The 25,787-nt window shown below is 42.6% G+C and overlaps 1 protein-coding gene across 1 annotated transcript in view; it reads right to left on the bottom strand.

Annotated features, from left to right (window-relative positions):
- gpam (glycerol-3-phosphate acyltransferase, mitochondrial) overlaps nucleotides 1-25,787 on the bottom strand; it is a 39,759-nt gene extending 13,972 nt beyond the window's left edge. Inside the window, exons 1-14 of the mRNA XM_084160066.1 lie at nucleotides 25,694-25,787; nucleotides 14,778-14,906; nucleotides 14,364-14,483; nucleotides 13,816-13,889; nucleotides 12,979-13,092; nucleotides 12,293-12,442; nucleotides 11,798-11,897; nucleotides 8,414-8,550; nucleotides 7,950-8,049; nucleotides 5,693-5,905; nucleotides 5,368-5,481; nucleotides 2,012-2,097; nucleotides 1,683-1,798; nucleotides 120-190 (exon numbers count right to left, since the gene is read on the bottom strand). Of these exons, the coding sequence (XP_084016192.1) occupies nucleotides 120-190; nucleotides 1,683-1,798; nucleotides 2,012-2,097; nucleotides 5,368-5,481; nucleotides 5,693-5,905; nucleotides 7,950-8,049; nucleotides 8,414-8,550; nucleotides 11,798-11,897; nucleotides 12,293-12,442; nucleotides 12,979-13,092; nucleotides 13,816-13,889; nucleotides 14,364-14,483; nucleotides 14,778-14,873 (1,491 nt within the window). The 5' untranslated portion in view covers nucleotides 14,874-14,906; nucleotides 25,694-25,787. The remainder of the gene's footprint in view (nucleotides 1-119; nucleotides 191-1,682; nucleotides 1,799-2,011; nucleotides 2,098-5,367; nucleotides 5,482-5,692; nucleotides 5,906-7,949; nucleotides 8,050-8,413; nucleotides 8,551-11,797; nucleotides 11,898-12,292; nucleotides 12,443-12,978; nucleotides 13,093-13,815; nucleotides 13,890-14,363; nucleotides 14,484-14,777; nucleotides 14,907-25,693) is intronic.

Genomic DNA, 25,787 nt, shown 5'->3' with positions numbered 1-25,787 from the left:
GGTTGTGAAACATGAAGTGAAGCGCATCAAACCGTGAATGGGGATCAATTACTTTAATGCAAGGTCTTGAATCAAAGTGATCGTTGGATCTTACTCTTGAGAAAAGTAGGGCTGCTTACCTGTCTGTGTCTGTAAAGGAGCAGACAGGCTACAATGTGGGTGGACATGACCGCTGAGGACTTGTTAGCCGCTGTGGGAGGGAAACAGAGACGACACCACGTTATCTGACCAGGGTCACAGTCAGGACGCCCAGATGAATGACCGAGAGAAAGAAAGGACAGTAAACAGTGAGCGACTGTCTCTAAATAACGTGACAGTGTCAGCTGGCGCTAAGACCGGTCAGGGCCTGTATTCCTAAAGCGTCTCAGAGTGTGAGTGTTGATCTAGGATCAGCTTGGCCTTTTAGATCATAATGAATACGATTGCATGGACATGGGGACCTGATCGTAGATCAGCACTCCTACTCTGAGACGCTTTAGGAATACGGGCCCTGGTGAAATTAGTCCTTTTGAACTCTCAACTAACTAAGTAGACGAGATGTCACTTCTTGAAGTGAGATGGAGCTCTATCAAGATGGACAAGTTGCTATATTTTGGCTAGGGTTTGTGATTTCAATATTGTTCTAATGAAAAAGGAACACAAAAAAAAAAGGGAGCAAGATAAGAGGACTGGGAATAGGCTGAACATGATAAAGAAAGAGGGAGAGAGAAAGAGAGCGAGGGATAATTAGACGTGAGGGAGAGAACTAGATGCAAGAGGGAAAGAGCAAGAGAGAGAGTGTGTGTGTGGGTTTCCAAAAGGCATAATTTAAATAATACAATCCAACCGCAGAGAGGGTGTCTTTAGTGCCTAATCTTGGGTTTAATGTCAGCCTGGGTGTAAAACATTTACAACTGCAGCCACTGATACTGCAATTCCACCCCTGACCAGATCCTCCATCCTCCCCTCGCTGGGATTGGCTGAGAACAACATGCCATATTGCTCCGTAGCAGCTGATTGGCTGACATGAATAGGACTAGCTGAGGAGAATGCCCCTGAATGAAGCTAGGGAGAACGGTTTGTTTTCAGACCACAGCACAAAGCAGATTGTTGTCGGTGGATCATGAAAAATGAAGCTCTAAGGTCATATCCTTCAGTATAGGTTCTAAGTATAAGGATTTGCTTTAGAAAAAGGGGGTGCTCTTGGAGAGAGGAGTGATAAGGAAAGTCAAAGTGCAGTAAGCAGATAATAATAAGAGATCAAATGTGAGAGGGACTAGCTAAGTGGATATCATATGAAAAACATAGGAAATATACATTTTACAGGTCCATAAGAAAATGGGTTATATTAATAAAGAAACTCATTGGATGAAGAAAATAAAATGGCCTGACTCAAGACAAAGTCGTGGGCTGAAGAGTGCTCTAGTCTAAACCAATGATCTGCATCTGAAAATGTCATGGAATGCATTTGAACCATCATTTGCTTACGCTTTTCATTGGTGGTCCCAGTCTTTGAAGGTGCACACATTACGGCAGAGAGTGGCTTCAATAAATGACTACTCTTGGACTATAATAAAGTGCATACATTTTTTTGTATGTTTGTGATCCCTGCAGGAATTGAAACTGCCAACGCTATGCTCTTACCAACTGAACCACACAGGACCACTATAGGACTAAGGCCTATAAGAGGGGGTGTTACTTACTGAAGAGGACGTGCTTGGCCAGGTTGGCGATGACCTGTCTTCTCCAGGGTTCGTCCGACAGGTCCCTGGAGTTGGGCTGCTCCTCCTGCTCACCCTCAAACTGGGCCTGATCCGGCCTGAACCAACACAAAGGGGGGGGGGGGGTCACATGGAATCATCACAGTCACATGGAATCAGCACTTTATTGTCTGTAATGTGCATGTTAAATGTTTTTTTTATGATGTGGTTGTATGTAAGCCTTTGACATCTTTATTTCCCCCTTGGGAATAAAGTTCAATTAATTCCAATGGAATCACATAGGCCTGGTGTGTGTGTGTGTGTGTACATACTGTGCATCGATGATGGTGGGCACCAAGGTCTGTTCCAGGGTGAGGGTGGGCGGAATATGCCGACTTCTTTGCGTGTCCAGGTACTCCTTAAGGACACACAAAAAGACGGCGACATCTTGCATGAGTAATTGGCAGTGAGCAAAATAAACATAATATTTCAAATAGATTGAAAGGTCAAGGCATTGCATCACGCGCGTCCCTTGAACCACAGTTGACTAAACTCCTTGTTAAATATTCACCTGTTTGTAACACACATCATTAACGTTTCCTATTATATCATGCTTTAGATTGAGTTTTACAGTATTCTTTGCACAGATCAGGGCTGGGTTTCCCGATAGCGATGGAATTTAGGCTAACGAGTGTTTTAACGATGCATCGTTCCTATAACGGTCGAAGTTGTAACGTGCATTTCCCAAAACACCACGAAGAGAGAACGTTCCCTAAGTGTGTCGTTGGAATTACTTCACAATACTGACGGAGCGATATCACCTGCAGTGCCTTCAGAACCTATTCATACCCCTTGACTTATTCCACATTTTGTTGTGTTACAGCATGAATACACAATTGATTAAATCGATTTTTCCCCCCTCATCCATCTACACACAATACCCCATAATGACAGAGTGAAAACCTGTTTTTAGAATTGTCTGCACATTTATTGAAAATGAAATACAAAAATCTAATTTACATAAGTATTCACACCCCTTTGCTATGACACTTCAAATTGAGCTCAGCTGCATCCAATTTTCTTTGATCATCCTTGCGATGTCACTACAACTTGATTGGAGTCCACCTGTGGCCAATTCAATTGTTTGGACATGATTTTGAAAGAAACACCAGTTTATGTAAGGTCCCAGAGTTTACAGTGCATGTCAGAGCAGAAACTATACCATGAAGTCCAAGGAACTGTCCGTAGATCTCAGAGATAGAATTGTGATGAGGCATATATCTGGGGAAGGGTATAAAACAATTGCGTTGAAAGTTTCCAAGAGCACAGTGGTCTCCATCATTGGGAAATTGAAAAAATATGGAACCACCCAGACTCTGCCTAGAGCTGGCCGTCCGACCAAACGGAGCAAGAAGGACCTTGGTCAGGGAGATGACCAAGAACCCAATGACCACACTGACAGAACTACAGAGTTCCTTGGCTGAGATGGGAGAACCTGCCAGAAGGATAGTCTACAGCACTTCACCAATCTGGGCTTTATGGGAGAGTGGCCAGACAGAAGCCACTCCTGAGAAAAAGGCATGACGGCATGCCTGGAGTTTGCAAAAAGGCTGTGGTCTGATGAGACAACTCTTTGGCCTGAATGCAAAGCGCCATGTCTGGAGAAAACCAGGCACAGCTCATCACCCTTCAAAACCATCCCTAACGTGAAGCATGGTGGTGGCAGCATCATGCCTTGAGGATGCTTTTCAGCAGCAGGGACTGGGAGACTGGTAAGGATAGGAGGGAACAATGAACAGGCAAATCCTTGATGAGAACCTACTTCAGAGTAGTGCAAATGACCTTAGACTGGGGCAAAGATTTACATTCCAACAGGACAATGACCCCAAGCATACAGCCAGAACAAGAATGGGAAAGTCCTTGAGTGGCACAGCCAAAGCCCAGACTTGAATCCCATTGAGAATCTGTGGAAAGACAAAGATTGCTGTTCATCGCCGCTCCCAATTTAACTTAACAGGGCTTGAGAAAATCTGCAAGGAAGAATGGGAGAAATCCCCAAATCCAGATGTGCAAAGCTGATAGACATACCCAAGATGATTCAAAGCTGCAATCTCCGCCAAAGGTGCTTCTACAAAGTATTGACTCAGGGGTATGAATACTTATGTAAATTAGTTATTTTTGCATTTCATTTTCAGTAAGTTTGTAAAAAGAAATGTCAAAACATTTTCTCACTTTGTCATTATGGGGTATTGTGTAAATGGGTGAGGGAAAAACAATCTATTGAGGCGGCTTAGTCTAATGCTCACCCTAGGCTATATTAATGCACTAATCACAGATGTGGTACATCATTGCACATATCATAAATGTATTGAGGGAGAAATTAGACCGTAGCATACAATTAGCAAAATACACTGTTACAGTACCATTCTGTATCAAGAATGGGTGGTGGACCATTCTTGATACACACAGGAAACTGTTGAGCGTGAGAAACCCGGCAGCGTTGCAGTTCTTGACACATTCAAACCGGTGCGTCTGGCACCTACTACCATACCCAGTTCAAAGGCACTTAAATATTTTGTTTGGCCCATACACCCTCAATGGCACACAAACAATCCCTGTCTCAGTCCATCCAGGTTTTCACAAGTGACATCAATAAGGGATAATAGCTTCCACCTGGTCAGTCTGTCATGGAAATCGCAGTTGTTCCTAATGTTTTGTACACTGTGTAGAACTCGATTGAACATGGAAATGTATTTCAATATGATTAAAATATATAGGTCTATGTAGCCTATACTGTATTTCTCTTAATGCAGTCATCTGCATTTGAAGCATCTTTTAACCCTTCCTTCGTTTAACAATTGAAAAGACATTGGGAACTTTATTTGTAGTCAATTTCCTTCTGAAGTTATCAGCGTTCAGAGAGACAGATAAACATCTTGATTCTAGGGCGGCAGGTAGGTAAGTGGTTAAGAGCGTTGTGCCAGTAACCGAAAGGTCGCTGGTTCTAATCCCCGAGCCGACTACGTGAGAAATCTGTCGATGTGCCCTTGAGCAAGGCACTTAACCCTAATTGCTCACGTAAGTCGCTCTGGATAAGAGCGTCTGCTAAATGACTAAAATGTAATTCCATGTTTAGCGGAGCCTTCTGTGTAAAGTGACACGGAAAGGAAAAAAAGCATCTGACGACGCACTTAGCTGTTCTAAATAAGTCGCAATGGTTTTGAGAAACAGCTTGGAGATTTATCAATGCTCCTATGAAAGTTCTAACGATGAATTTAGCCTTAAGATGCTTTTGGAAACCGGGCCCAGTACTCGTGTGACACATTTCACCCACAGTGTTTCCACAAGTCTGACCCACTTATACAATAACTATATTTAAGATGAATTTCATCTCCTTTCTGTTTGTGAGCGGGTAAGACTGGGACGTGTTCATTAGGCACCACACGAAATACAACGGACTGAAACAGGTAGGGACTATCTGGACTTGTCCAGTAACAAACGCTAATTATCGTTTTCTATATCGTGACCTTAACACGACTCTGGTGTACTTTACAATGTGAGTTAGTTGACATTTGGTAGGTAAAAAAAAAAAAAGAGGGAGTTGGCTAGTTGACATTTTCAAAGGGTTCAGTTAAGATAGGCGCTTCACAGAGGGGGCTTGTGTTAAGGTCTCGCTCCCTGTCCTCACTTTTAGAGAGAATGGCTGGGTGAAGTCCACTCTCACACAGCCGTAGTTCTTCCGCAGCATCCGTAACACTCCGCAAGCGACGCCCCACAGACTCTCATTCTTCTTGGGCTTCCCCTGAGAGGGTTGTAGACATAGACATATCATTCACACAAAGCTCTATGGTATATACTTACAGAAAATAAATACATACACGTTTAGGGCGGTATTCAGAGATATTCCCCCAACTACAAAACGTACGCCAACACAAATCCAACACACAGAACCAATCACACACACTTACGCCCCCCCCCCCCCCCCCCCCCCCACCACCAACACACGTCCGTACCAGCTGCTCACTGTTGTAGTTGCCCTCGAGGATGCGGTCATAGGAGATGCCCACGGGCACCACCATCACTTCGGGGATGACGCCGTTGCACAGGGCGTCCACCACGATGGAGAGCATGCCGGCGCGTGCCGGGGAGGGCTTGCCGCTGCGGGAGCGCGTGCCCTCCAGGAAGACCTCCAGGAACTGCTGCTGCCTCAGCAACTCCTCCGTGTACTGGGGGGAGGGGGAAGGGATTAGCAATATGATCATTTAGCTGTTTGACATGCTTACATGGGTTAAATTCATGACATCTACTCATCTAGTACAAAATAGACCATTTCTACTCCCAGGTGTACAACACACACCAGAACGATGGGCAGCCCAGTGCAACCTAGTGCCTCTGACCAGAATACCAGCTGACATTTGTTAATTTTCTGACAATTCTACGTGTTGAATTGGTGCAAGTAGCCACCGCTCGTCGGCACCCAGCAGGTGGTCCCTATAACACACCTCGGTGAAAGCAAGAGATGCAACATCCCCCTACTGCGGTCAACCGACCACAGTTATGGTGTGTGTGAGCTTTTGGCCCCATTCTGCAATAAATGTAATGTGTTCCAACTGGTCTACAGCTTCCGGACAGTGTAAAGGCTTTAGGTGAGCGATGCTTTGGCTTTAAATAGCCCCGTGACATTTGGCAGAGCTGGGAAATAGACCCATCATGGAACGAGAGATGCGATGATGCCAGTGGCCCTCGTATTTAGTCAGTTATTTTCCTGCACAATTGCTTCCCCCCGGTTCATTAGATTAACAACCAAGCCCTCAGACTACCCTACTATAACAAAGTTTGATTCAACAGCAATGCGTAGGCGTGTCTTTTTAAAAACCTTACAATGTATTAGCCAAGTAGCCTATGGAGGTTTTTGCCCTCATGCTTTTGCATAATTCACAAGCCTCCATTCTTCATTTCAAGTGTCCATCCCCATTTTTAAAGAGAATGTCTCATCCAATTACCAAAGACAAGGTCCTCCAACGTATTAAAAATTATTCAGTCCTATATAGCCATATCAACGGGGAATTTATCTTGCCTATTGAGAATGTGACAATACAATTTACCCCCCCCGAGGGTCTATTCATAACAGTTCAACTATTCAACCTTGTTAGCAAGCAAATAAATCCAAGTTGGCTACACTTTAAATATAAAGATTAGCTGGCTACTCACTAGCACGTGGGGCTTGTGCTTGAGAGATTGTTTAGGAGACCCGTATTCATTTTCTATAATACCTGCTACAAGAAGTTGGTAATTATTAGTAGAGGTGCATGGTTCTGGTTAAATTTGTAACAAAAATGGCATTTTCATAGACTTGAAAGCCAGATCAGTGATTATTGCAAAAAAAGCAGGTTAAACTAATTTCATAAAATAATTAGTGGGCCTTATGGTTGTGGAAGGCTTTTATTTAGCCTAGGTATAATTGTACAAGCCCTGAATTTATTAGATTATTCCTGACTGTTTGAAATGCAGTGTATTGACCTTTTGTTGTGCAACAAAGCTTATTTAGAGAGAACAGTAAAAACAAATATAAAAATTAAATAAGTATAGAGATAAGTTAGATAGAAAATAGAGCTATGATTTTTAGACCATATCGCCCAGCCCTACTACATGTTGAAGCCAACTAGAACATTGTGGACTGCAAAAACGACAACCATATTAAGAAAATCTGGAAGCATTTTACTGTTGTTATTATTATTCGTTACTGTATGCCATTTAATAAACAGTATCAATCCACAATGGCCTAGGTCGAGAACATTCCGGGCCCTCCAGCCGAATTAGAGTTGATGATAACAAAGACCCTCAATAACCTACACAACTTGAAGCAAATCGCATTCAGTATTTAGGCATGGAGAACGTTTATTGGCCAGCGAATGGTGTAGCCCTTGTCACACCTACAACTCATTTATTAAATCAAACCCAGACATTTAGCGCCACCGCGCCCATGATTCCCGCTGTGATAATAGCAGAAATATTTACGAAACACCCACAACTTGACAGCTCTAAATCAACACAAGGTCAACACACAGCTAGAACTAGTTTAGCCAGCCTATCCACATTTACCAAACGGGGTGTAAAACACCAAAGCCATTAGCAGAACCCCAGAGGCCCTTTTCACTACAGACAGATAGACACACACACACATTATTTTTCCCTCATGGACAGACACACATAGAGCTGTTAGGCTAATTAGTACTGTGAAGGGGATACCATTCTCCTTTGTAGACTTACTACATATAATAGAGATCTGTACAAGACGTCCTTCTTTCCGTCTGGCGTCTCGTCGAGTTTTCGCCGAATGAAGAATCCTCCCAATTTACGTATCAATGTGCTGAAAAAACAAGCAAGCCCAGTCATTCACTGAGATAATACAGTCTAATAAAACTAAACCAACCCTGCATCTGGATGGCATATTTCAAACAAATATGTAATGGCTAGGCTAGCTCCCACATTGCACAGGTGAATATAAATAGATTTTCTTCCAAGTGCAGATCTAGGTTCAGTTTCTCCTAGCTTGATAACTTCATCCATTATCAGACTTGAGATCATCAGCTTTCACCAGGTAGTGCCAGATAGTTAGGCACAGATCTAGGATCAGTTTACCCTTCCCAAATCCTACTCTTAAAATCATTAGGCGAAGGGGGGACAGACCTAGATCAGCATCTAGATGGGTCCTCTTCCAGTTGAAGGCTCACCTGAATATGGGGATGTTGAGGTTGTTGCCGGCGGCGATGTGGGGAGCCTTGATGTTGTGGCAGAAGAGGATAAAGGTGATGAGCAGGTAGTCGATGTGAGACTTGTGCACGGGCAGGAAGACAAGGGGAGCGTTGTACTGCAAAACACACAAAAAAAAGAAAAAAGAAACTTAGTTTAGGCCATGGTTAAAGGGTATGGTGTTCACCCATACAATTGATTATTTCATTCAATAGAGAATTGCATCAGAAAAACAATAGTCCAGACCCTATGTCTCTACCATATTTATAGTTGTAAAGTTAGATGATTTACTCAGAGAAATTTGCATGACTAGAGTGAATAGAATGTCATTAACACCATGGTCAAAAAGTGGTCGCTGCTCAATAGAACTCGGTCACTGCTCCGTGGGCAGAATGGCGCAAACTTCGAACGTCAACTGACAGGCTAGCTAGTAGCTGCAGGTTTGTGTGTGATAACATGGGCTTTTTCTAAAATGAAATCCACGGAATACAAAACAAAATGTAGCAGTTAAAGGGGAAGACTCAGAAATTCACAATGAAAACTGGAACTGGGGGGGGGGGGTACACACACACACATACATATACAGTGGCTTGTGAAAGCATTCACCCCTGTTGGCATTTTTCCTATTTTGTTGCCTTACAAATAAAATTGATTTTTGGGGGGTTTGTATCACTTGATTTACACAACATTCCTACCACTTTGAAGTTGGATGTGTTCCGCTGGTGTACAGCAATCTTTAAGTCATACCACAGATTCTCAATTGGATTGAGGTCTGGGCTTAAGACATTTCAATGTTTCCCCTTAAACCAATCGAGTGTTGCTTTAGCAGTATGCTTAGGGTCATTGTCCTGCTGGAAGGTGAACCTCTGTCCCAGTCTCAAATCTCTGGAAAACTGAAACAGGTTTCCCTCAAGAATTTCCCTGTATTTAGCGCCATCCATCATTCCTTCAATTCTGACCAGTTTCCCAGTCCCTGCCAATGAAAAACATGGTTTGTGTTCTCGGGGTGATGAGAGGTGTTGGGTTTGAGCCAGACATAGAGTTTTCCTTGAAGGCCAAAAAGCTCAATTTTAGTCTAATCTGACCAGAGTACCTTCTTCCATATGTTTTGCAGCTCCTTCAGGGTTATCTTTGGTCTCTTTGTTGCCTCTCTGATTAATGCCCTCCTTGCCTGGTCCATGAGTTTTGGTGGGCAGCCCTCTCTTGGCAGGTTTGTTGTGGTGCCATATTCTTTCCATTTTTTTATAATGGATTTTAAAAAATGGTGCTCCGTGGGATGTTCAAAGTTTCTGATATTTTTTTATAACCCAACCCTGATCTGTACTTCTCCACAACCTGGCACCATCCCTACGGTGAAGCATGGGGGTGGCAGCATCATGCTGTGGGGTGTTTTTCAGCGGCAGGGACTGGGAGACTAGTCAGGATCGAGGGAAAGATGAATGGAGCAAATTACAGAGAGATCCTTGACGAAAACATGCTCCAGAGCGCTCAGGACCTCAAACTGGGGCGAAGGTTCACCTTCCAACAGGACAATGACCCTAAGCACACAGCCAAGACAATGCAGAAGTGGCTTCGGGACAAGTCATCGAACGTCCTTGAGTGGCCCAGCCAGAGCCTGGACTTGAACCTGATCGAACATCTCTGGCGAGACCTGAAAATAGCTATGCAGCGACGCTCCACATCCAACCTCACAGAGCTTGAGAAGATATGCAGAGAAGAATGGGGAAAAACTCCCCAAATACAGGTGTACGAAGCTTGTAGCGTCATACCCAAAAAGACTTGAGGCTATAATCGCTGCCAAAGGTGCTTCAACAAAGTACTGAGTAAAGGGTCTGAATACTGAAAAACTATTTAATCCATTTTAGAATAAGTCAAGGGGTTTAAATACTTTCCGAATGCACTGTACACACACAAATATATAAACGCAATAACAGTGTTGGTTCCATATTTCATGAGCTGAAAGAAAAGATCCCAGACATTTTCCATACGCAAAGAAAGCTTATTTCTCTAAAGAAAATTGCACAAATTTGTTTACATCCCTATTAGTGAGCATTTTAGCCTTTGTCGAGATAATCCATCCACCTGACAGGTGTGGTCCCCAGAGGACCACCCATGGCTGTGCCTCTACCCAGTCATGTGAAATTCATAGATTAGGGCCTTAATGAATTCATTTCAATTGACTGATTTCCTTATATGAACTGTAACTCAGCAAAATATTTGAAATGGTTGCATTTATATTTTTATATTTCAGTATAAAGTTAAGACTGAATTTCCATATCTACCCTACCTCAAAAAAAATCTGTTCCAGTTTTCATTGTGAATTGTGTGAGTCTTCCCATTTAAATTGCCATAGAAACAGCCCCTGTCAACATTGATTGACCAGGGTTAGAGGAATAGAAAGGCACGGATCTGGAGATGAAAATGAAGAGGGTATCAAGACGAGTTTGATTAATCCAAAGCGCGGAAACGCCTAATGTTACCACCTCCCAATGCCGAAATATGAAAGAAATACAACCAAGACTAGGGCAATATAAACTAGGAATGGTCACAACAAACTAAAATTATTTAATCAACACTATTAAGTACAAGCATATTAAAGGTTGTAATATTGTAGAGAACAATCTATTGATTATTTGTATGCGATTCATAATGACAAAGGCTAAAGAAAATTAGGTTTAGACATGAATTTAGTAGCACCCTCTTGAATTTACCCGTATTTCACTACATTCTAGAGCAGTGAGTGAACGCCCTATAAAAGTGTACGTTCAGGAAGTTAGCTGTTCCCTAACCCTGAAAGTAGTCAACAGCATTGGCCAGCAGAAACTATAATCCAATCCATGGTTTGGTTTTCTTTAAACAGCCACTACAAATCTCAGCTAACTCAAGCCATCAATAGCTAACAATCAATGGAAGTGATAGGGCAATCAATAATGGTTAAAGGTGGTAAGGGTAATCTGAACAACATCTTTAGTTTAGCTGGCTTGACATAAGACTGGCGTAGCTTTATCAACAACAAAAAAGACAGTTAAGGTAACATTGCGGAAGATCTGTTCCCGGGGTTGCTCTCGAGACAGAAAGGGTCCCATGATTTACCAGGACTAAGGTTTGTATGGTTTAATGAAGCAAGACATTTATTTATATTATTCCATGAACCATACAGTCAACACGTGCCAACATTTTAGGTAAACAATTAGCAACTCAAAATTCCATAGTGTACCTTTAATGACAAATTTAACTCTGATTATGCATAAAATGTTAAACTATCAAAAAGTTATTTTATTTACATATTCTAAACATGAGGACATTTTTCACACTGTCGCAACAGCATCATGCCAGCAGTATAAAATGTTAGCAGTGATTCTAACCTCTGTAGCAGCTTTCTTCACCATCTCCAGCTGGCCTTTGTGGATCTGGATGCTCCAGAAGAAGCCATTGAAGAGCTTGAGAAGCGCCCATCCTGTCAACCTGAAAGACAAAAATGTACAAGTATGGCTCCTTCAGTGACGTTGTCCCTGACACATTTTTGAGTTCAGCAACTTTCTTTGTAACAGGGACAAACCGACATGCTATGGTCTTCTTCCTTTGAGCACTGCTTACATTGATTAGAACTAGCATGAGGATTGATTCAAATCTGTGTTATATAACTGATTGTCAGCAATATCCATAGACAAAACCATACATTTGTTAGAAAATAACCACACATTCAGACTTGTCAAGGACATTGTGATTCCTCAACCATGACTTTCCAGGATGTCACCCATTTTCAATTATTTCAAAAAGGTTGGTGGGAACCCTGCCAGTGCCAAAGAACATTACATTGAGTGATTTGAGAGTAGAGGACTCGCTGAAAGGTGCTCTACCTGATGAAGGCGGGTGAGATGTTGGCCACCATCTCCTGCAGGAACCCTCTGGCTTTCCGCCTCACCTTGCTGACCGCTTTACGTTCCACCCCGGCCTCGGTGGCCGTAGGGTCCAACTCAGTGGCCACCTCCACAATGGCACTCTCCACCCTGGGACAGACAAGTACTGTCAGAGATGAGCATTAGTCTTCTCCTTGAAGGTCAAAAGCTAATTGAGTATAATGCCTTTCAAACCTCCGACTTTCAAGGGAGCTATGCTGAGAATATGACCGTTTCAAGACCACTATTCTCAGGACATGACTGTTTCAAGACCCCTATTCTCAGGACATGACTGTTTCAAGGGTACTGTTCATGGGAAATTACCATTACAAGTGCACTGCTAAACTCATGATCTGAGAGTTGTCTGCTTTGTTTCTTTGGCTGTGCACCAATACATTAGCTCCTTTCCTTTACTTCATGACCTCAGATATAAATACATTAGAGGTGTGAAACCAAGGGCTGGTTTGTCTTCAAAGTCTATGAAGTCAGTTCAAAAGGAGATTAAGTAATCTTAATTCAGCAGGAGACTAGTCAGGGGCGAAGGTTCACCTTCCAACAGGACAACAACCCTAAGCACACAGCCAAGACAATGCAGGAGTGGCCCTCCCCATCCCTCCCGTTCCCCTCTTTCTGTCTCTCTGTGATACCTGCTGTTGTTGAGTACATTGTCCACCACGTTGCGGGCGAACATGTCCTTCTGGACGTCCCTCTCCAGGACAAACAGCACGTAGCTGAGCCTGCGGGCCAGCCAGCCCCGGTGTCTGCAAGGCCACAGGGAATACTCTTGTCACATACTGTGCATACACACAGTAACCGCGAGAGTCTGAGTGCACCCAATCACAATGATATACTATTAACATTGTTACCGTAGCCATATAGAAACAAATTAGAAATAACTATTACATTGTAACAGCTGTAGTCCACCAATGCACAGGATCAACTTGGGTGGAACTGTTTATATTATCTTGTACAGTAATATAGTTACAGTGAAATACTTTGGTCATTATTTACAAGAGAGCAATTTCTACTTAGCAATTTTACAACCCTACCACCACCAAAATCCACCTGTCATGACTCATCTTGTCAAATGTACAAGTTGGTGTTTTGTTGATATGAAAAACATCTGCATTTGTCCTGTTTTGTAAAGCACAAGGCAGCTATTGTCAACTTTGGGATCACTGAGGTCAGTCACCGGATATGAGTGGACCGTGTCCGCTGACAGTCAATTATTCATCTTTTAGGTTTCCACTGTTTCACAGGGACACCATGAGCTTCATGGACTAGTGGTGAGTACATGTCGTTTGAAGTACAGTACTAGACCAGCATATCTACTATACTGTACCAGGTGTCAAACCTGCGTGCTGGAAATACGTTGAATGTCAGCACGAGTGTTTGAATACACCGCCACGTGAATAAGGTCTATTAAAGGGAGCCTTTCAATATGGTCTCTCCGACCAATGACTTAAGTGCTGTCGTGGGTTTACCTGGTGTGTGTCTCATTTATGTAAATCACATTGCGCAGTCCTAGAGAAGGAATGCTCGAGTTGAAGAGTCTCTCCTGGAAGAAAACAGAGGAGCTCTGTCAGGTAAATCTATTGCAAGCTGGGACACAAAAGCTTATGAATAAGTTCATGCTCTGGGGTTCTAAAAATAGAATATCACCAACAGTGGTTTGGGTCTACCTAAAATGTTGGACGGAGCAGAAGAGTGGAGAATCATCCACAGAATCTATTCAGTGGAATACTTTTTTTGTCCTCCAGGTGGAATTAATTCAAATCTGGACCTAGGACCTGGACCTAGTCCCTTCCTGTTTCAGTCCATTTTCTTCTGTTTGGTGTAATGAACATGACCCTGGGTCATGTTCAGTAGGCACGAAACGGAAGAAAACCTGAAATGGAGAAGTCCTTTTCCGTCGCGAAACGTCATGCCCTAATGAACACCCCCCCCCCCCAGCAATACTTGGGATCACCAGGCTGGGGTTTGAGTAACCCTACGGCTAGACTAGAGTAAACTAGACCACAGCTGGGCTCACCTGACTTTGTGGCGTGCAAGAGTGGCAGCAGCGGCCCACAAATGGCCTCTTTCTGTTCAGCAAGCCCTCCTTCCACGTGCTGGTCACACAGCGCAAGACAGACGGACTGGAGCTGCGGTCCTGGACACACACACACACTTCAGTTTTCACCATTGTTCAAAACACAAAAGATGACCATATAGGAAATAGATAGACCCTAGTTCTTTGCGCCGTGTCAGTCTTTCACACCTACACACTACAATTCTCAACCAACAGCAATTCTCAGTGTCAAGTCTTTTAGTGTTTCCCCTACCATTACTGAGCAAGATGGTCCTCCCTAACACCCACCTAAACATTTTTTAAATCCCGGCAACTAAAAAAAAAGAACAAACATGGGGAACCGCATCACTACTTCATCTTTCAATCCCATCTTACTGAGTCGTCGTTAGGCTGCTTCCAGCGGCTGCCTCCCTGGTCGGCTCCATTGACCTGGAGCAGGCTGTCTGGCCCAATCGTGACGGCCATTTCCATCTCCTCCCTTTATATCACACACCAGCTAGGAATCTGCGGGACAGAGAGATTCACAATCACCGATCAACACAATGCCATCAATAGAGGTCCCCACAGCAATGACCAGGCTCCAAGCCATATGGCGCTTATATAGCTAATATATCAGGCTAAACAAATGAGGTATGGTGGTAGGAACTTGGGACTGGAGTGACAGATGATTGAATTGGGGTTGTGTCAAATACATTTAGATTTTAGAGTGTAGTTACTCTTTAATTCAATTGCGCAGCTAGCAGGAGACGGTTTCTGTACCACACGTGATCATGGCAGAGTTTGCAACACAAATCCACACTGGATTTAGGCAAATGATCATGATATCATTCTGCCAGGTAGGCATAAGTTACTTTGTAGTCAACATTGGAATAGATAAGGTTTTTGGGAAAGCCTTTACATCTACCATGATCGTCGCGCACCGCACATATACAGACAGGGGCATTCCTGTGTCATTGCCTCTTCAGAAAGTTGCAGGAAATACAAATCACTGATGCATTCTGTTCATGTCTTATGATAAACTTGGGCAAATGAATGTTCTAATAAGTTCAAAACATTTAATTGATTTCCTACATTTTTTATATTGTTGAATTCCGTTTTATTGTCCGATTTCTGTGATTCCGTCTGCATCGCAGATTTTATACGGCCCTAGGCTTGGGACTGGGAATGACAGAATTGGAGGTATGAGTGACCCCTCCAGTCCCTCTAAATAGGTCCTCACCACCACTGGCAATTGGCAAAATGAGTAGAGATCTTTTTTTCCCCCCGGCCCCGAGTTCATTCCTTCACGTCCTTCATGACCTAAGTATGTATTAGTACCAGAAGCCAATTCGCTGACCTGTGGGCGAGAGCCTTTTTCCCCTTCTGTGTCAGGTTACAGGCTACCCAGGCTCTGGCCCCCGATCAACACACACAAATGTACACCATGCATGCACACACACACCCTAAATGATGCAGACACACACAAATACATGCATGTAAAAATACACACACAAAAATACACGCAGATAAACTCATTCACAAACTAATAATGTAGCCTCTATATACACTCATACATTCACACATCACTGCAGCTGTCCAGTGAGAGGGGTGTAAGCAGAAGGGCCGGGACAATCACATTTTATTTATAAAGCCCTTTTTACATCAGCAGATGTCACAAAGTGCTATACAGAAACCCAGCCTAAAACCCCAAACAGCAAGCAATGCAGATGAAGAAGCACGGTGGCGAGGAAAAACTCCCTTGAAAAGGCCGAAACCTAGAGAGGAACCAGGCTCTGAGGGGTGGCTAGTCCCCTTCTGGCTGTGCCGGGTGGAGATTATAACAGTACATGGCCATTAAGGCCAGATTTTTCTCCAAGATGTTCAAACGTTCATAGATGACCAGCAGGGTCAAATTATAAATCACAGCAGTTGTAGAGGTTGCAACAGGTGAGTACATCAGGAGTAAATGTCACTTGGCTTTTCATAGCCGGGCATTTAGAGGTTGAAATAGCAGGTGCGGTAGAGAGAGAGAGTTGAAAACAGCAGGTCTGGTCAATACCAGTATTGCGGTACCGGTATTGTCCCAGCCCTAGTAAGCAGCAAGCGAGCTGGCTGGTTCACACCATCTCAAAGGGATATTTATGAGGCAGAAGTGTGCGACCAGACCGAACTGCCCCGTCCACCCAAGACACCTTTAAAATTAAAATCAACAAAACTGCAAAGAATTCCAGTATGCCTAGCCTAAAACTGATTCACCCCTAAAGTTTGAGTGAAAGTTGGAAAATGTATGGCATTTATGGTAGCCGTGCAGGTTGAGCCTGCTCTGTGGTTGCCCAGTTAGACAGGTGTAAAAAACAACCTTTTTTTTTTCTTTTTCTGCTACACTGAAGCATCACTGAAGCATAACTACAGCAGCACAGGTCTCTCGCGGAGCCGGCATGCTTATGGCCAGGTTTCGTTTAAATGAATAGTCTCATAACTAAACAACATTTTTCGGGCACGTGACTAATCTTCACGCAACCAAAGAAATACTAGTGACTTGTCTGATGGGCAAGTGCCTTTCAGACTAATGTCAATCCCTGGATAGCTTTTCACGTTTTACCGGTGAAAAAGTCAGATTTTAAATGTGAATATGAATTTATATCTTCTTGAATTATGTAGTGTTGTTTCATGAGCAAATTATAGAGCAGATGTTAACAATCTCTAACCTAACTGTGTTTTGTTTCAATCAAAGCACATATTTTGCCTAATGGCGCGAGCTGCTGAGTTCTGGCCATGAGAGAAAAATGCAAGCATTCGCACAATTCTAAAATCGCATAAGAAATTGTTTTTGATTTTGTCTTGACATTATAATGTTACTATTCCATTATATTCAGTTCTGTTATGTATTGATCATTGTGTATCGCAGACATTTATTCCGTTTTGAGCTGATGAAAATACAATAGAACAGACCATGTCTCACACCAGACAAAGACCTCCAATCATCACCACGGGGTGAGGGAGAACAGGAAGTGAGGGGGAAGCAATAGCAACGTAAAAAAGGTGTGTGTAAAGTAGCACCTGCGCAGAAGGTTGTTTAGCTATCGGGAAGAGGGGTCCAGAGAGTCTGGTCACAAAGCCACTCCGTATTTATGGACGGGCAGAGGCAGGCTCCACCAAACCCACGTGTGTGTGTGTGTGCTTGCGCGCGCACGTGGAGCTGCTGCTCTGTGTTCTTGAACAACACGGACATAGGCTATCTTCATCAAGTTTTATTATAAACTAGGTGGTTCGAGCCCTGAATGCTGATTGGCTGAAAGCCGTGGTATATCAGACCTTATACCACAGGAATGACAAAACATTTTTTTTACTGTTCTATTTACATTGGTAACCAATTTATAATAGCAATAAGGCACCTCTGGGTTTGTGGTATATGGCCAATATACCACGACTAAGGGCTGTATCCAGGCACTCTTAGCCTTGGAATATTGGCCACGTACCACAACCCCGCTTAAATATAGCCTAACCATTAGTGATGAAAAAATAAAATAAATAGTTACATATTGCAATATTATTTGGGACGATGTTATAGCGATACTTTGACTCCAAGTATCAATTTGTATTTGATTTTAAATAGTATCAAAAGTAAAAGTATAAATGACTTAAAATTCCTTATATTAAGCAAACCAGACGGCAAAAAAATAAATATATGGATAGCCTGGGGCACACGCCAACACAAATGTTTTATAATTTACAAACGAAGCATTTATGTTTAGTGAGTCCACCAGATCAGAGGCAGTAGGGATGACCAGGGGTGTTCTCTTGATAAGTGAGTGACAATGTCCTGCCCTGCTAAGCATTAAAAAGTACTTTTGGGTGTCCGGGAAAATATATGGAGTAAAAAGTCAATTATTTTCTTTAGGAATGAAGTAAACATTTTTAGTACAGATACCCCAAAAAACTACTTAAGTAAAAATACTTTAAAGTACTTCACACCACTGCCTGCTATGTTAGGTTAGATACACACAGACCGCATGAGAGAGGAATGGAGACAGTTCGAAAAAGTATGCCTCATCTACTCAGAAGAACTAGTAAAATGACTGCTGCAGAGCTGTCTGACATACCTAGGCAGGCTAGCCTAGCTAAATAGGATGGCTAAAGACAATCCAGTACGGCGAGCACAGAGACTACGTTAGATGATTGCCTGGCTGCTACTGCCTGGGCAGAAATTAGATTACTTTAATCCTTAAGAGACGAGTCGATTGACACAACCGTGCGTCAATCTAATGAACATAACTGAACAAAAATCCATCGAAATCAGTCTGTTTAAGCTAGAGATATCAGGGACCTCATTTATCAATCATGCGTAGGCACAAATCTGTGCGTAAACCATGCATGAGATCATTTCCACACAAAGTGTGAGCTTTATCAATATGAATGTTTGCTTGAGAGTGTGAGTAAATTTACACACAGCCATGACCATGCCTACTCACTGTCCCAAGTGGTGGAATAAGAGAACTGCTTGTCAAGCGCAGAATCTGGAAAATATGTGTTGAAAATGTGAAATTGTGAGTTTAATAATGATTTAATTGTATTTCCATTGTGTATTCATGCAACATACAGTACCGTTCAAAAGTTTGGGGTCACTTAGAAATGTCCTTGTTTTCGAAAGAAAAGCAATTTTTTTGCCCATTAAAATAACATCAAATTGATCAAAAATACAGTGTAGACATTGATAATGTTGTAAATGGCTATTGTAGCTGGAAACTGCTAATTTTTAATGGAATATCTACATAGGCGTACAGAGGCCCATTATCAGCAACCATCAGTCCTGTGTTCCAATGGCACATTGTGTTTGCTAACCCAAGTTGATCATTTAAAAAAAGGCTAATTGATCATTAGAAAACCCTTTTACAATTATGTTAGCACAGCTGAAAACTGTTGTGCTAATTAAAGAAGCAATAAAACTGGCCTTCTTGAGACTAGTTGAGTATCTGGAGCATCAGCAATTGTGGGTCCGATTACAGGCTCAAAATGGCCAGAAACAAAGGACTTTCTTCTGAAACTCGTCAGTCTATTCTTGTTTTGAGAAATGAAGGCTATTCCATGCGAGAAATTGCCAAGAAACTGATGAGCTTGTACAACGCTGTGTACTACTCCCTTCACAGAACAGCGCAAACTGGCTCTAACCAGAATAGAAAGAGGAATGGGAGGCCCCGGTGCGCAACTGAGCAAGAGGACAAATACATTAGAGTGTCTAGTTTGAGAAACAGATGCCTCACAGGTCCTCAACTGGCAGCTTCATTAAATAGTACCCGCAAAACACCAGTCTCAACGACAACAGTGAAGAGGCGACTCCGGGATGCTGACCAAGCCATATCTCAGACTGCCCATCTTAATCTTTTCTTTTTATTGGCCAGTCAGATATGTTTTGCCATTTATGAATGAGTTAATCAATGCGTTTCTATGGGCTATAGTAGTAAAGTTCAAATTCAATATTTTATCAAATAATTTGTTCATAAATATGATGCCCCCACGGTTTAGACTTTTAGGGGTTAAGGAATAAAAACTAAGTAAAATAAAAACTAAGCAATATCTACATGTAATATATTATTTCATAGTAATTTCCTATTAATGTCTACCCAATGTGGACCTGACAGAGACAATGGAATATTTTGTATGTTTTGACCATTAAAAAGCTCAAAATCATTTTAATGTCATTATTTCATAATGCATTTAAAGTTATAAAACATTAGAGACACTACACATATTTTTTTAATAGTGAGCCAACATGTTTTTAGAACTTTTATGTCCATGACCTGATCAAAACAAATTCTCATGTCCTTTCGTCTCTCTGCAGTGAGCAAATCGCAATAAAATTTTATTTGTCACGTGCCGAATACAACAGTTGTAGACCTTACTGTGAAAGGCTTACTTACAAGCCCTTAACCAACAATGCAGTTCAAGAAATAAAGTTAAGAAAATATATACTAAGTAAAAAAAAAAAAAAAGTGTAACAAGAATATTACATAACAATAACGAGGCTATATACAGGGGGTACCGGTACAGAGTCAATGTGCAGTGGTACAGGTTAGTTGAGGTAATTTGTCTATGCATAGATAGACAGTGAGTAGCAGCAGTGTAAAAACAAGGGGGGTGGGGTCATTTAATTAATTGTTCAGCAGTGTAGAAGCTGTTAAGGAGCCTTTTGGACCTAGACGTGGCACTCCGGTACCGCTTGCCGTGTGGTAGCAGAGAGAACAGTCTATGACTTGGGTGACTGGAGTCTGACAATTTTTTGGGCCTTCCTCTGACACCACCTAGTATATAGGTCCTGGATGGCAGGATGCTTGGCCCCAGTGATGTACTGGGCCGTACGCACTACCCTCTGTAGCGCCTTACGGTCAGATGCCGAGCAGTTGCCATACCAGGCGGTGATGCAACCGGTCAGGATGCTCTCGATGGTGCAGCTGTAGAACATTTTGGGGATCTGGGGACCCATGCCAAATCTTTTCAGTCTCCTGAGGGGGAAAAGGTGTTGTCGTGCCCTCTTCACAACTGTCTGTGTGTGTTTGGACCATGATAGTTTGTTGGTGGTGGACACCAAGGAACTTGAAACTCTCGACCCGCTCCACTTCAGCCCCTTCGATGTTAATGGGGGCCTGTTATATATAGAATTGAAGTACATGCAGTGCATTCGTAAAGTATTCAGACCCCTTGACTTTTTCCACATTGTTACGTTACAGCCTTATTCTAAAATGGATGTAAAAAAAAGGTTTGCCTCAATCTACACACAATACCCCAAAACAACATGGCGAAAATAGTTTGAAATTTTTGCAAATGTATACAAAATACAAAACTGAAATATCACATTTACATAAGTAATCAGACCCTTTACTCAGTACTTTGTTGAAGCACCTTTGGCAGCGATTACAGCCTTTAGTCTTCTTGGGTATGACGCTACAAACTTGCACACCTCTATTTGGAGAGTTTCTCCCATTCTTCTCTGCAGATCCTCTCAAGCTCTGTCAGGTTGAATGGGGAGCATCGCTACACAGCTATTTTTAGGTCTCTCCAGAGATGTTCGATTGGGTTCAAGTCCGGGCTCTGGCTGGGTCACTCAAGGACATTCAGAGACTTGTCCGGAAGTCACTCCTGCGTTGTCTTGGCTGTGTGCTTAGGGTTGTTGTCCTGTTGGAAGGTGAACTGTCGCCCCAGTTGGAGGTCCTGACCGCTCTTGAGCAGGTTTTCATCAAGGGTCTCGCTGTACTTTGCTCCATTCATCTTTCCCCTCGATCCTGACTAGTCTCCAAGTCCCTGCCGCTGAAAAACATCCCCACAGCATGATGCTGCCACCACCATGCTTCACCGTGACGATTGGCATTCAGGCCAAAGACTTCAATCTTGGTTTCATCAGACCAGAGAATCTTGTTTCTCATGGTCAGAGTCCTTTATGTGCCTTTTGGCAAACTCCAAGCGGGCTGTCATGTGCCTTTTACTGAGGAGTGGCTTCCGTCTGGCCACTACCATAAAGGCCTGACTGGTGGAGTGCTGCAGAGATGGTTGTCCCTCTGGAAGGTTCTCCTAGCTCTGTCAGAGTGACCATCGGGTTCTTGGTCACCTCCCTGACCAAGGCCCTTCTCCCCCGATTGCTCAGTTTGGCCGGGCGGCCAGCTCTAGGAAGAGTCTTGTTGGTTACAAACTTCTTCCATATAAGAATGATGGAGGAGGCCACTGCGTTCTTGGGAACCTTCAATGCAGCAGAATTTTTTGGGTACCCTTCCCCAGAGCTGTGTCTCGACGCAATCCTGTTTCGGAGATCTACGTTCAATTCCTTCGACCTCATGGCTTGGTTTTTGCTCTGACATGCATTGTCAACTGTGTGCCTTTCCAAATCATGTCCAATTAATTGAATTTACCACAGGTGGATTCCAATCAAGTTATAGAAACATCTCAAGGATGATCAATGGAAACAGGATGCACCCGAGCTCAATTTCGAGTCTCATAGTAAAGGGTCTGAATACTTATGTAAATAAGGTTTCTGTTTTGTATTGCGAAACCTGTTTTCACTTTGTTATTATGGGGTATTGTGTGTAGACTGAGGGAAATGTTATATTTAATCAATTTTAGAATAAGGCTGTAACGTAACAAAACATGGAAAAAGTCAAGGGGTCTGAATACTTTCCGAATGCACCGTATCGGCACCTAAGTATCGTGAGATCGTGAGGTCCCTGGCAATTCCCTGCCCTACAAGCCATAATAAGAACATCCTGTGTTGACTTGAAATGTCCCTCTCCAAATATCTCCAATACTGGGATGATGACTTGGCAGTCTATTGCCGTTGGGCAAGGTCTTCACTAGGACTCGACATTACATTCTTATCTAATCAATAAATACACATGGCAGGTCCAGAAATCACATTCTAACCATTTCTCTAATGGGTAAACATATCATCTTTTTTTCTTTCACTCTGCTTTGTGTTTAAATTCAGCATGTTGTCTCATCTGATCCAAGGTCATAAATAGGGGAGAACAGGCGATTGCTTCGATATGGAATCGCCTAACCATAGGTTAACCCCAAAACACAATTGCTCATGCAGCTGCGTTACAATAAATGTGTTTTCTTGCTGCACAAAACCAATGTTATTTCTTACCCCAAACCCCAGAACCCTGTTGTGTTTAATTTTAATAAGGGCTCTTTGTTTAACAGAAAATATGGACATTATAAATGCACTGATACTCTAGCTCTGTCTTTTCCTCTAGAATTTAGCAAAAAAAGGGAGTTAGCCTATTCCAAGTGAGCTCAGCAGAAATACAACCACGCACAATAAGAATACAATCTCCTCCAATCTGATATGCATCTGTAGTCAAAGTTCTTGTTATCACACTGCCCTGACAGTGTGGAAAGAGGAACTTTGCACTAAACAAAGAGCAACGTATTCTGTACTATTGCCTTTCCCTGTAGTCCTGCAGTCAAATGAACCCACTCACTGTATCATAGCTGCGGGCCAACCTTGGGGTGACATGAGATGCAGTATCATAAAAGCCCATCGTCAGGACTTTTAGCTTGAGTCATCGACAAAACGGGGTTTGTCCTCACAAAAGCCCTTATTGCTGTACGTAAGCCTGAAGCTTAACTTTCTGGAAGAAAGGAAAGCATTCGTATAACAAGCATTAGGCTAGTTGCTACTAACCGATTTACAATTATTTATCCTTATTCAAAAACATAGATTTTTTCCCAAAGCTATGGGTGTAATTGAAGTCAAATGAACCTTTCTTTTTACCTTCCTTTCTTCGCTTTTCCTTTCCCTCCCTTTGTCCCTCTGTTTTTGATGTAGGTCAATGGCAAGCCTAAGTCCAGCTGAGTGACATGTAGACTATTCTTCTGATCATTCCATTGTTCTTATGTTTGACAGTTCATGCCAAGTCTATATAATGGTTTCAATGAGGCTGATTCATTGGCTTGAAATAAGTTTCTGATCCTGAAGCAGAAAGGCTACTACAGTTCATCTAGCCTATTACTAAAATTAACCTGGCTACAGTATAAATCCATGGGCAATATAATAACTCAACATCCACTGTGGTAGGCTTAGGCTAATCACTGTTCATTGACAAACAAGAAAACAAGTACAGTATACACACACAACTTAATTTGTGGACAGATAGCTTGGGGAGGCATTCCTAATGTAATTAATAGGAAAATCACGGTAGTGCCTTCCAGTTTGGAACTAGGTCACCGTCAGACGCTGAGAGAATCTCTTTATGAATGGATAGTTACACCAACAAGCACGCATGTTTGTGACTGTGAATATATATGTGTGTGGGGGGCCTAACCACTGAATAGGACATAAGCTAAGCCAAACTGCTCCTGCCCAGCTCAAGCAATGAATGACTGAGCTTTGCTGCATTGTCCCTTTGTGTTCTTGTAGTAGGTGACCCGCACATTGATGACAGAAGTGTGACTAGAATTCTGCTGGGTTTGCAAAAGGTCAATGGCCTGACGTGTTCAAACAGTGGTGGTCGTGAAATTATTTGATGGTAGGACTATCATCACAACACCAAACATATTCGAATGCATGCTTTGTTATCTGGCTTCACTACTCCTGACGAAAAAAAATCAAGGCACACAGGGGTTGGGGACTTTGCTCATAGAATTCTTAACACATATGGACGCTTCACTGATCCTGGTATAGGCATATGAATTGCCTGTGGACATCAATATTTACAAAACAATGTGAGCGCTATTATCATTAGGCCTATTAACAATGCTTCAATTGAAAGGACGTATGATATGTGGTACATTGAGCTTTCACACATCTTGCAAGCTATGCATACATATGAAAGGCAAGGTGTTGCTACTGCACACGTCGCTTATTGGACTCATTAGCTTGAACAGTTATAAATATATTAATGTTTTCTTCCTAGAAAGGAAACGCTGAGTAGATGGTTTGCCTGCCAAAACATCTTATCCATGCGTGGGTGGCTACTAGCTAGGTTAATCCGTCTCACAAGCTGCCTGTCAATCTTCACTAAACAGGTCAAAAGAAGCTGGACAAGACAGATGCCATGGGGGGATGATGATCATGTGGGGGGATGATGATCATGTGGGGGGATGATGATCATGTGGGGGGATGATGATCATGTGGGGGGGGGGGGGGGGGGGTGATGATGATCGCAATTTGTTATTGTAGTGAACATAAAAGTGACGTGAAAAACGTGAAGTAGCTTTATGGCTGAGTAAATTGCATAGGTAAGGACAGGTGCAGTGTGTTTAGCTATACAGCACAGGCTAGCTCACATTGTTGCCTAGCCATCAAATCACAGTTGACGCGGTTATGTCTAGATGTGATAGACTTTTGTCAAATGACGTCAAAAGTTGTTTTTGCATTTGAGCTAACCCTAACCATTTTCCTGACCTTGTTAACCTAATTATCCTAACCTAATACGTTAATTATCCTAAACTGCTGCGTAAGGTAACTTCTATCTAGCCTAGGCAGCCGATAGTGCACGTAAATTCTCCTAAACCTGCTACAAAAAGTCAATTCTGACAAAGTCTGTATCCCTTCTAGACAAGTCTGTATCCCTTCTATCCCTTCACGCTAAACTAACATTAGCTAGTATGATGCTATTTCATTCAATGGTCAACCCACCAACCTAATTCACACCGTTCACTCAGGCTAGCTAACGTTAGTTTAGCTAGCAAGCATAACGGCTAAAAATACTATATAGAAACACACAGGCAACCGCACCGACCCGGTTCATCAACGTCGTGGGACAAGCCAACACAATATTAGCTTGCGTTAATATTTAAATAAAAATGTTTCTCAGTCTTACCTTGTATACGACCTCTAGCTGCACCACCATGTCTTGTGAATGTACCCCCGTTGGCGCAATGTTCTTCTTCGAGATCTAATGGCAGACTATCACC

This window comes from Coregonus lavaretus (assembly GCF_964263955.1).
Source record: "Coregonus lavaretus genome assembly, chromosome: 1".
Lineage (NCBI taxonomy): Eukaryota > Metazoa > Chordata > Actinopteri > Salmoniformes > Salmonidae > Coregonus > Coregonus lavaretus.
Note: the sequence above shows the minus strand (reverse complement) of the source record. Positions and strands in the feature narration are given on the sequence as shown.